General features: G+C 46.7%; 1 protein-coding gene across 1 annotated transcript in view; it reads left to right on the top strand.

Moving 5' to 3' along the window:
- The first annotated feature begins 624 nt into the window (after positions 1–624).
- LOC134352843 (HHIP-like protein 1) overlaps positions 625–11,336 on the top strand; it is a 99,920-nt gene continuing 89,208 nt past the window's right edge. Inside the window, exon 1 of the mRNA XM_063060344.1 lies at positions 625–964. Coding sequence (XP_062916414.1) covers positions 689–964 — 276 coding nt within the window. The 5' untranslated portion in view covers positions 625–688. The remainder of the gene's footprint in view (positions 965–11,336) is intronic.

Here is an 11,336-nt window from a genome sequence, read left to right as displayed (position 1 = left end):
AGTATGCTTTTATTCCTGTTGTCTGACGTGAGATTTTCTTTCCTCTCGTTTCCTGTTTTGTTTGGCTGCGATCTCTCTCCAGCCACTATCATTCCTTTGTTTCCGACCCTCTTACCAGCGAGGGACTGGGTTCGAGTGAAGGGAAAGGCACGAGTCTGTGGGGTGAATGAAACGGCCCCGTCTGTCTCCCTCCCTCCCCCGCTGAAAGATCAGCTTCGCGCCTGCAGACACAGCGGTTAGAGATGACAGAGCAAACGTACAGAGCAGGCGAGACAGAGGAATTAAGTGACGAGAGGTCAAGGGAGTGACAGTAAGGCGGGAGACGAGGAGAAAGAAAACACAAAGTAAGACGGGAAAGAAGAAAAGAGTAAGAGAGATAGAAAGGAAAATACGGAGAGGTTGTGAAGGCGCTGGAGAAAGCGAAACGCCGAGGGAGCAGAGATTGAGGTGACAGATAAGGGGAAAACACAGGGGAGGGAGAGAAAGAAAAACTGCGAGAAAAGAAATACGGGTAGGGGAGATACAGAAAGAGAGAGGGAGAGAGAGAGGGGAGGAAGTAACGGGACTGAGAAAAGAAAAAGAAACTCAGAGGAGAGAGATACAGAGAGAAAGAGGAAGAGAAGGGTGGAGATTTGAGAGAGAGATGAGAGCCGACCAGATTTAAGCCCCAGTTTCCCGGTTTGAAGAGATGTCCCACGATAGGATGAACCGCTTCTTCGTCGGTAGCCTGGTCTTCCTGATGGCTTCCGTGCACCCGGTGACTTCCCACCCCCAGTGTCTGGACTTCAAGCCCCCGTTCCAGCCCTCCAAGCCCCTATCATTCTGCACCATGTATTCCACGTTTGGTTGCTGCGATACTCGCAGGGACTCCGCCATCTCTCGAAAGTACCGGCAAATCCTCAGTTACTTCCATTCCTCAGCGATCCCCGTCTGTGCCAGGTACATCCAGGAACTCCTATGCCAGGTGAGTCAGTGAGGCTAGAACGGGTCGGAATTGGGTTTTGGGGAAACTTGGGTTGGTAGGGATTCGGTGAATTTTGGATCTAGTCTATGGAGCGATTGGGAGGGAAGCAGGGAGAGTGTTCATCCAGAGCTCTGGAATGTGAGAATTCTGCCTCCCTCCTCCGCCCGCTCTGGGTTGTAAATGAGCCAGAAACCACTCATTTCACGGGAATTAAAGAGTTCCATGACAACAATTCCCAGATCCAGAAAAAAATATAATTGGAGTTCATTTTACGTTGGTTACTGCTCGTGAATTCTGGGATTAATTAATGACTTGATGATGAAGGAAACGTCGACTATTACTTCTTTCAGAAGATGCTGCCCGACCCGCTGAATTCCTCCAGCATTTTGTGTGTATTACTCTGGATTCCCAGAATCTATTGTTTCATTGAATACTTCTGACTTCAGAGGATTTTGGATTGAGTTTGGGGATCCTAGATTGTTAGTGGGATTAAAGGTTGAGAATTTCCAATTAAGGCTGACAATTCCTGATTGGGATAGGAATTGTGGACTTCCCTTTGAGGGCCAGTGTCTCAAAATGAGAGGACCATTCATGACAGAGCTGAGAAATTCTCTGTCAGAGGCTGGTGAATCTTCGGTACTCTCTCTGCAAGGTGGTACAGGAGCTTAGTGGTTAACACAATCATTTTACAGCGTCAGTGATCTGGCTTCAATTCCTGCTGCTGCCTGCAAGTAGTTTGTTCGTTCTTCCGGTGACAACATGAGCTTCCTCTGGGGGCTCTGGTTTCCTCCCACATTCCAAAGATGTATGTTTAGGGTTAGTAAGTTGTGGACATGCTATGTTGGCACTAGAAGCATTGTGACAATCTTCATTGATTTCATTTGATACGAATAACACATTTTGATGTTTCAGTGTACTGTGACAAATAAAGCTAATCTTTATAGAGCTAATTTTTAAAGAGACCTTCAGTCACTGACTACATTCTACTGTATATCAATAGTTTTTTGGATAATCAAGAGATATGGGTTAGTGCAGAAAATGTTTGCGGTTAAAAAAAAGTCAATCAAAAACAAAGCAGGACAGGAGGCCATTCAGCCCATCATGCCTCAATGGAAAAGTATATGGACGGAAAAGGTTTAAAGGGATATGGGCCAAATGCAAACAAATGGGGCTAACTTGGATGAGGATCTTGGTCAGCACGAACAGGATGGGCTGAAGGGCTGTTCCTGTGCTGTACAACTCAGACTCTGCAACAGGAATAAGGCTGAATTGCCTGCTCCTGATTTTATGTTCATGTTTGTACTTGAAAACCCACCATTTTCCCAATATGCCAATCCTTCCCTCCTGGTCCCGTAGTCAGTCTCCCAACATGTCACCATTTACCTGCTGGCCCTGTAGTCTGTCTCCCAACCGTGTCAGCCCTTCCCTGCGGATCCTGTAGTCTGTCTCCCAACGTGCCAAACTTTCCCTGCGGATCCTGTAGTCTGTCTCCCAATGTGCTAATCATTCCCTGCCGGTCCTGTAGTCTGTCTCCCAACATGCCACACCTTCCCTGCGGATCCTGTAGTCTGTCTCCCAAAATGCCAATCCTTCCTTGTGGATCCTATAGTCTGTCTCCCAACATGCCACACCTTCCCTGCGGATCCTGTAGTCTGTCTCCCAAAGTGCCAATCCTTCCTTGTGGATCCTATAGTCTGTCTCCCAACGTGCTAATCATTCCCTGCGGATCATGTAGTCTGTCTCCCAAAGTGCCAATCCTTCCTTGTGGATCCTATAGTCTGTCTCCCAACATGCCACACCTTCCCTGCGGATCCTGTAGTCTGTCTCCCAAAGTGCCAATCCTTCCTTGTGGATCCTATAGTCTGTCTCCCAACATGCCACACCTTCCCTGCGGATCCTGTAGTCTGTCTCCCAAAGTGCCAATCCTTCCTTGTGGATCCTATAGTCTGTCTCCCAACGTGCTAATCATTCCCTGCAGATCCTGTAGTCTGTCTCCCAACCGTGTCAGCCCTTCCCTGCGGATGCTGTAGTCTGTCTCCCAAAGTGCCAATCATTCCCTGCGGATCCTGTAGTCTGTCTCCCAACGTGTCAGCCCTTCCCTGCGGATGCTGTAGTCTGTCTCCCAATGTGCCAATCGTTCCCTGCGGATCCTGTAGTCTGTCTCCCAATGTGCTAATCATTCCCTGCCGGTCCTGTAGTCTGTCTCCCAAAGTGCCAATCCTTCCCTGCGGATCCTGTAGTCTGTCTCCCAACGTGCCAATCCTTCCCTGCAGATCCTGTAGTCTGTCTCCCAACGTGCCAATCCTTCCCTGCGGATCCTGTAGTCTGTCTCCCAACATGCCAAACTTTCCTTGTGCGTCCTGTAGTCTGTCTCCCAACGTGCTAATCATTCCCTGCTGGTCCTGTAGTCTGTCTCCCAATGAGCCACTCCATCTCTGTGGGCCCTGTAGTCTGTTTCTCAACATGCCACCCCTTCCATGCTGGTCTTGTAGCCTAACTCTCATTGTGGAAACCCTTCCTTACTGATCCTGTAGCCTGACTCCCATTGTGCCAACCCATGCTGGCCCTGTAGTCTATCTCCCAACGTGCCACCCCTTCCCTGTTGGTCCCGTAGTGGGTTTCCCATTGTCCATTTGTAAGACCAAGTGTAATAGTTATGGTGAGGACAAGGAATGAAAGGGTTACTGTATGAGGAACGTCTGGCAGCTCTTGGTCTGTATTCTGAATGTTAAATGCTCTGAACAGATTAGATATGGCAAAGTTATTTCCCGTGGTAGGGGAGTCCAAGACAAGAGGGCACAACTTCAGGATTGAAGGACATAGTCATAGTCATAGTCATACTTTATTGATCCCGAGGGAAATTGGTTTTCATTACAGTTGCACCTTAAATAATTAAATAGTGATAAAACCATAAAAAATTAAATAATAATATGTAAATTATGCCAGGAAATAAGTCCAGGACCAGCCTATTGGCTCAGAGTGTCTGACCCTCCAAGGGAGGAGTTGTAAAGTTTGATGGCCACAGGCAGGAATGACTTCCTATGACACTCAGTGTTGCATCTCGGTGGAATGAGTCTCTGGCTGAATGTACTCCTGTGCCCAACCAGTCCATTATGTAGTGGATGGGAGATATTGTCCAAGATGGCATGCAACTTGGACAGCACCCTCTTTTCAGACACCACCATCAGAGTCCAGTTCCATCCCCACGACATCACTGGCCTTATGAATGAGTTTGTTGATTCTGTTGGTGTCTGCCACCCTCAGCCTGCTGCCCCAGCACACAACAGCAAACATGATAGCACTGGCCACCACAGACTCGTAGATCATCCTCAGCATCATCCGGCAGATATTAAAGACCTCAGTCTCCTCAGGAAATAGAGATGGCTCTGACCCTTCTTGTAGACAGCCTCCTCAGTGTTCTTTGACCAGTTCAGTTTATTGTCAGTTCGTATCCTCAGGTTTTTGTAATCCTCCACCATGTCCACACTGACCCCCTGGATGGAAACGGGGGTCACTGGTACCTTAGCTCTCCTCAGGTCTACCACCAGCTCCTTAGTCTTTTTCACATTAAGCTGCAGATAATTCTGCTCACACCATGTGACAAAGTTTCCTACCGTAGCCCTGTACTCAGCCTCATCTCCCTTGCTGATGCATCCAACTATGGCAGAGTCATCCGAAAACTTCTGAAGATGACAGACTCTGTGCAGTAGTTGAAGTCCGAGGTGTAAATGGTGAAGAGAAAGGGAGACAAGACAGTCCCCTGTGGAGCCCCAGTGCTGCTGATCACTCTGTCGGACACACAGTGTTGCAAGCACATGTACTGTGGTCTGCCAGTCAGGTAATCAAGAATCCATGACACCAGGAAAGCATCCACCTGCATCGCTGTCAGCTTCTCCCCCAGCAGAGCAGGAAGGATGGTGTTGAACGCACTGGAGAAGTCAAAAAACATGACCCTCACAGTGCTCGCTGGCTTGTCCAGGTGGGCGTAGACATGGTTCAGCAGGTAGACGATGGTATCCTTAACTCCTAGTCAGGGCTGGTAGGCGAACTGGAGGGGATATAAGTGTGGCCTGACCATAGGCCAGTGCAGCTCCAGAACAAGTCTCTCCAGGGTCTTCATGATGTGGGAGGTCAATGCCACCGGTCTGTAGTCATTGAGGCTGCTGGGGCACGGTGTCTTCAGCACAGGGACGAGGCAGGACGTCTTCCACAGCACAGGAACCCTCCGGAGCCTCAGGCTCAGGTTGAATACATGGTGAAGTACTCCACATAGCTGAGGGGCACAGGCTTTGAGCACCCTGGTACTGACACCATCCGGGCCTGCAGCCTTGCTTGGGTTGAGACATTTCAGCTGTCTTCTCACCTGTTCAGCTGTGAAGCCCACCATGGTGGTTTTGTGTGGGGAAGGGGTATAGTCATGAGAGCAGGGTGGGGGACTGTGAGGAGGGGTAGGAGGGGAGAGTGGAGTATGTCTTGGTTGGGGGCCAACAACAGATGACTCATGTGGGGGATGGGCAGGGCCGCAGTGTCAAATCTGTTAAAGAACAGGTTAAGTTCATTGGCCCTGTCCACACTGCCTTCAGCTCCTCCTTTGCTAGTTTGCCAGAACCCAGTGATGGTCCTCATCACCCTCCAGACCTCTCTCATGTTGTTCTGCTGAGTTTCCACTCAAGCTTCCTCCTATACCTGTCTTTAGCCTCCCTGATCCTGGCTTTCAGGTCCCTCTGTATTTCCCTCAGCTCCTCCCTATTTCCATCTCTAAACGCCCTCTTTTTAGCGTTCAGAATATCCTTAATATCCTTTGTTACCCATGGCTTGTTACTTGAATAACAAAGGACAGTTCTTGTCGGAACATTGCAGTCCACATAGAAGTTGATGTAATCAGTGATGCACTCTGTGAGCCCATCAATATCCTCTCCATGTGGCTCACATCCATTTAAAACAGACGCAGAGAAATTACTTTAGTCAGAGGGTGGTAAATCTGTGGAATTTGTTGCCACGAGTGGCTGTGGAGGCCAAGTCATTGGGTGTATTTAAGGCAGAGATAGATAGGTTCTTGATTAGCCAGGGCATCAAAGGGTATGCGGAGAAGGCAAGGGAGTGGGGATGACTGGAAGAATTGGATCAGCCCCTGATTGAATGGCAGAGCAGATTCGATGGACCGAATGGCCTACTTCTGCTCCTATACCTTATGGTCTTAGGACAAATGACGCAGAAAGGGCTAAGCTAGTGATCCAGAGTTCAAATCCCACTGCAGCAGCTAGAGAATTGATAATAAAATCAGAAAATCCTGGTGTCGATAAAACTAAATATGAAAGCAAGTTGTTGCATCTGATACTGTGACGTCCACGAAGGACTAAGATTTGCTGAATTTGCCCAGTCCGACTCTTGACCCACAGCGCAGTACTTCAGGAGACTACGCCACATCCTGCCGATGACTAACTATTTCTCATGTAAGGCAGCAACAGGGCCTTCAGCCAACTGTGTCAATTCTGACCAACAATCACCCATCTGCACTAATTCCATTTGTTCCTCTTACATCCCTATCAATTCTCTCCCCTCCCCTGTTCTACCCTGTAACTATACCAGACAAGTCACAGTAGCCCATGAACCACCAACTGGTACATCTTTGGAATGTGGAAGGAAAGCCACTTGATCAGAGAGCCCACAATGCACACACAATCACAGCACAGAAAATCAGGAACAAACTCGGGGAGCTTAAAATCATAAATACAAGAAGTTTTCCAGATACTGGAAATCCAGACATTTTGGGCCACAACCCTATGAGTCCTAATGAAATGTCAGCTCCTTATTCCTCTCCATAAATGCAGCCTGACCAGGTGAATTCCTCCAGCATTTTGTGTGTGTTGCTCAGGTGGCTGGAGATTGAAGACAGCAGTACTGTTAGTGATTTATTCCCAGTTTATAGGAATGCTTTGCCCCTCCAGTGTCTTGTGTTTCTCATTTTATCCATACTTGTAACAGAGAGGTTCCTGGAGGAACTGACTCAGTCTTTATTTCCTCCCTGTTCCCCACACCAATGAGAAATATAAATGGAATGACTCTCCTGCTTTAAAGAAGGGAGCATTTTTGAGGATTTTCAATTGCTTTTTTAGTTATTACCTTACTTCTCCATAAATAAGTAAACTTTTCTTGAGAACACAAAAATCAACTCTTTAGAACACCTGAAAAAGAACAAGAATTGAGCAAATATACCTTAGACCATAAGACAGTTTGCAGATGATATGAAGATAGGTGGAGGGGCAGGTAGTTTTGAGGAAAAAGAGATGCTATAGAAGGACTTAGATAGATTAAGAGAATGGGCTAAGAAATGGTAGATGGAATACAGTGTCAGGAAGTGTATGGCCATGCACTTTGGTAGAAGAAATGAAAGGGTTGACTATTTTTTAAATGGAGGGAAAATACTTAAATCTGAGGTGCAAAGTTATTTGGGAGTCCTTGTGCAGGATTCCCTAAAGGTTAATTTGCGGGTTGAGTCAGTGGTAAGGAAGGCAAATGCAATGTTATCACTCATTTCAAGAAGACTAAAATATAAAAGCAAGGATATAACGTTGAGACTTTATAACGCACTGGTGAGGCCTCACTTGGAGTATTGTGTGCAGTTTTGGGCTCCTTATCTTAGAAAGGATGTGCTGAAACTGGATAGAGTTCAAAGGAGGTTCACGAAAAGGATTCCAGGATTGAATGCCCTGCCATATGAAGAGCGTTTGATGGCTCTGGGCCTGCATTCACTGGAATTCACAAGAATAAGGTGTGACCTCATTGAAATCTATCGAATGGTGAAAAGCTTTGATAGAGTGGATGTGGAGAGGATGTTTCTTATGGTGGGAGTGTCTAAGACCAGAAAACACAGCCCCAGAATAGAAGGGCATTCTTTTATAATGGAGATTGAAAGTGGGAGGGGGAGGGGAGATCCAAAATGATAGGAGATGATATCCTATCATTTTGGATCTCCCCCTCCCACTTTCAAATCTCTTACTAGCTCTTCTTTCGGTTAGTCCTGACGAAGGCTCTCGGCCCGAAACATCGACTGTACCTCTTCCTAGAGATGCTGCCTGGCCTGGTGTAACAAGTGTAGGGAACCTTAGTTCTCAAGAGATATTGAGGTCTGGTTAAGAATAAAAAGGAGATGCATAGCAGATATAGGCAGATAGAAACAAATGGAGTACTTATGGAGTATAAGGTATAACAGCATAAGACATAGGAGCAGAATTAGGTCATTCAGCCCATCGAGTCTACTCTGCCATTCCATCATGGCTGATCCCAGATCCCAGATCCCAGTCAACCCCATACACCCGCCTTCTCACCATAACCTTTGATGCCCTGACCAATCAGGAAACTATGAATTTTTGCTTTAAATATACCCATGGACTTGGCCTCTACAGCTACCTGTGATAGAGTATTCCACAGATTCATTACTCTGTGGCTAAAAAAAAAATTCCTCCTTACCTCTTTTATAAAGGATCGCCCCTCAATTTTGAGGCTGTGCCCTCTAGTTCTGGACACCCCCACCAGAGGAAACATCTGGCTATTTGGGAGGGTAAAAGCTCATCACAACATTGCAACACAGAATCTGTTCTTAAGCAGGGTAAGGGTTAATCAGTGTGACTGCAGTGTTTGTTATTCAGCAGGGAAAGGGTTAATCAGCATCACACCCGTTGGTTATTCAGCAGGTTAGTGATTATCCAGTGTGACAGCTGTCTGTTATTCAGTATAGTAAGGGTTAATTAGTGTGACAACACTCTTCATTATTCACCATGGTAAGTGTTAATCAGTCTGACAGCATTATCTGTTGTTCACCAGGGTAAGGGTTCATCAGTCTGACAGCACTCTTTGTTATTCACCAGGGTAAGGGTTAATCGGTGTGACAACAGTGTCTGGTATTCTGCAGGGTAATGGTTAATCTGTGTGACAAAACTGCTAATCAGCAGGGTAAGCATTAAATAGTGTCAACACTGCCTGTCATTGTGCAGGATAAAGGTTAATCAGAGACTGTACTGTCTGCTATTCAGCGGGTAACCATTAAACAGTGTGACAACCCTGTCTGTTATCCAGCAGGATAGGTGTCAATCAGTGTAAGAGAACTGTCTGTTATCCAGGGTAAGGGTTCAGCAGTCTCGCAGTACTCTTTGTTAATTAGTGTGGCAAAACTGTCTGTTATTCAGCAGGGTAAAGGTTAATCAGTGTGACATCATTGTCTGCTATTCAGCAGGGTTAGGGTTAATCAGTGCAATAACACTGTCCATTATTCTCTAGCAGGGTAAGGGTTAATTAGTGTGGCAAAACTCTGCTATTCAGCAGGATAAGGATTAATCAGTGTGACATCATCATCCACTATTCAGCAGGACACTGGTTAATCTGTGTGAAAACACTGTTATTCAGCAGGGCAAGAGTTAATTAGTGTTATTCAGCAGGGTAAGGGTTAATCTGTGTGAAAACACTGTTATTCAGCAGGGTAAGGGTTAATCTGTGTGAAAACACTGTTATTCAGCAGGGTAAGGGTTAATTTGTGTGAAAACACTGTTATTCAGCAGGGGAAGGGTTAATCTGTGTGACAACACTGTTATTCAGCAGGGTAAGGGTTACTCAGTGTGACTAAGGTCTCAGTCAGTCGGGGCTGACCATGGATATTGTGTCCCAGCTGTCAAGATACACAGGCCTGGGCAGTACAATATAGAGAGCAGGCTGTTGCCAATGTAGAAAGCGCACCCTCTCCACGCATCTGATGAACCCAAAGGAACGGCAGAGACTGATGTAGTTTGGTACCAGCAGCATCACAGGAGTTGCCAGTCAACATTGAACTCAAAGTAGGATTGCCTTAGGGACTCCAGCTCTGGATTTTTCCCTCGGAGTTTACTTCCGAAGCCTTCCCCGTGAGTGGGTGTAGCCGCATGGCAGCGGAGGTTTGAGATCAGAGCTTTCCTTTTCCTGGATGAGCTGCCAACCACAGCTGACAAGCCCCATCTGACTGAAGCGACTGGTTTTAAGGTGCCAGTAACCTGCCTTTGCCTCTTCCCCTTCAGTAGGAACGGTTCCACTGGGCCTAGTAGCTAAGCCACATATGAATACCAGGAACTAGACTTGGTTGTCAGAGGCTACTTGAGGCGCACACCACTGGGAACATTTAACAGGTAGTGGAAGCTTGTCCCCATTACCACCCCTCCAGCCTGGCTATAACAACCTTAAGGAAACTCAGTGTGACTGCACTGTCTGTTATTCAGCAGGGTAAGGGTTAATCATTGTGACAGCGCAGTCTGTTTTTCAGCAGGGTAAGGGTTAATCAGTGTGACAACCCTGTCTGTTATTCAGCAGTGCAGCATTGTAAGGGTTAATCAGTGTGACAGTACTATCTCAAACAAGAGAAAATCTGTAGATGCTGGAAATCCAAGCAACACCCACAAAATGCTGGAGGAACTCAGCAGGCCAGACAGCTTCTATGGAAAAAAGTACATTTCTGCCGAAGGGTCTCGGCCCAAAACATCGACAGTACTTTTCCTTAGACGCTGCCTGGCCTGCTGAGTTCCTCCAGCACTTTGTGTGTGTTAACAGCACTATCTTTTGTTCAGCTCGGTAAAGGTTAATCAGTGTGACAACACTGTCTGGAATTCAGCAGGGTAAGTGTTAATCAGTGTAAGTGCACTTTCTGATATTCAGCAGGTACAGGTTATTCAGTGTGATTTCACTGTCTGATATTTAGCAGGGTAAGGGTTAATCACTATCTGATACTCAGCAGGGTAAGGGTTAATCAGTGTGACTTCACCGGTATTCAGCAGGGTAAAGATTAATCAAAGACATGTAGATGATGCATGTCTGAAATGATGATTGAGGGATATGGGCCAAACACAGACAAATGGGACCAGATCAGGGGCTTCCAACCTTTTTATATCATGGACCTCTACCATCAACTGAGTTTTCCGTTGACCCCAGGTTGCAAACCCGTCATGGACTTTTTGGGCTGAGGGGCTGTTTCCACACTGTGTGACAGCAGTAACCAAGCACTGGGTGGACCAGTCAAGCAGGGGCTGTGGAAAGAGAGGAGAAGAATCAGAGGACATAGACTTGACTTCCCAAAGTTTAATACTTCAAAATTGCTTAGATTAGACTCCAACAGCCATTTCTAGCCCCAAATGATCAGTAATCTGCCATCAAGCCACTGTCCCTGACACCATGACTAACCTCATTACCTCTGGAGAACTCCCATCCATTGCCACAAAATTCAGAGTTCCCTTATCCCGCACTACTCACTTCTACTTCCTACCCAAGATCCACAAACCTGACTTGTTTGAGTAGGCCCATTCTCTGCCTACTGCTACACCACTGAACTTGGGTCCCATACTTCGGCTGTCCTTGG

This window comes from Mobula hypostoma, chromosome 10, assembly GCF_963921235.1.
Source record: "Mobula hypostoma chromosome 10, sMobHyp1.1, whole genome shotgun sequence".
Taxonomy (NCBI): domain Eukaryota; kingdom Metazoa; phylum Chordata; class Chondrichthyes; order Myliobatiformes; family Myliobatidae; genus Mobula; species Mobula hypostoma.
The sequence above is the reverse complement of the archived record's forward strand: the minus strand, read 5'-3'. Positions and strand labels throughout refer to the sequence as shown.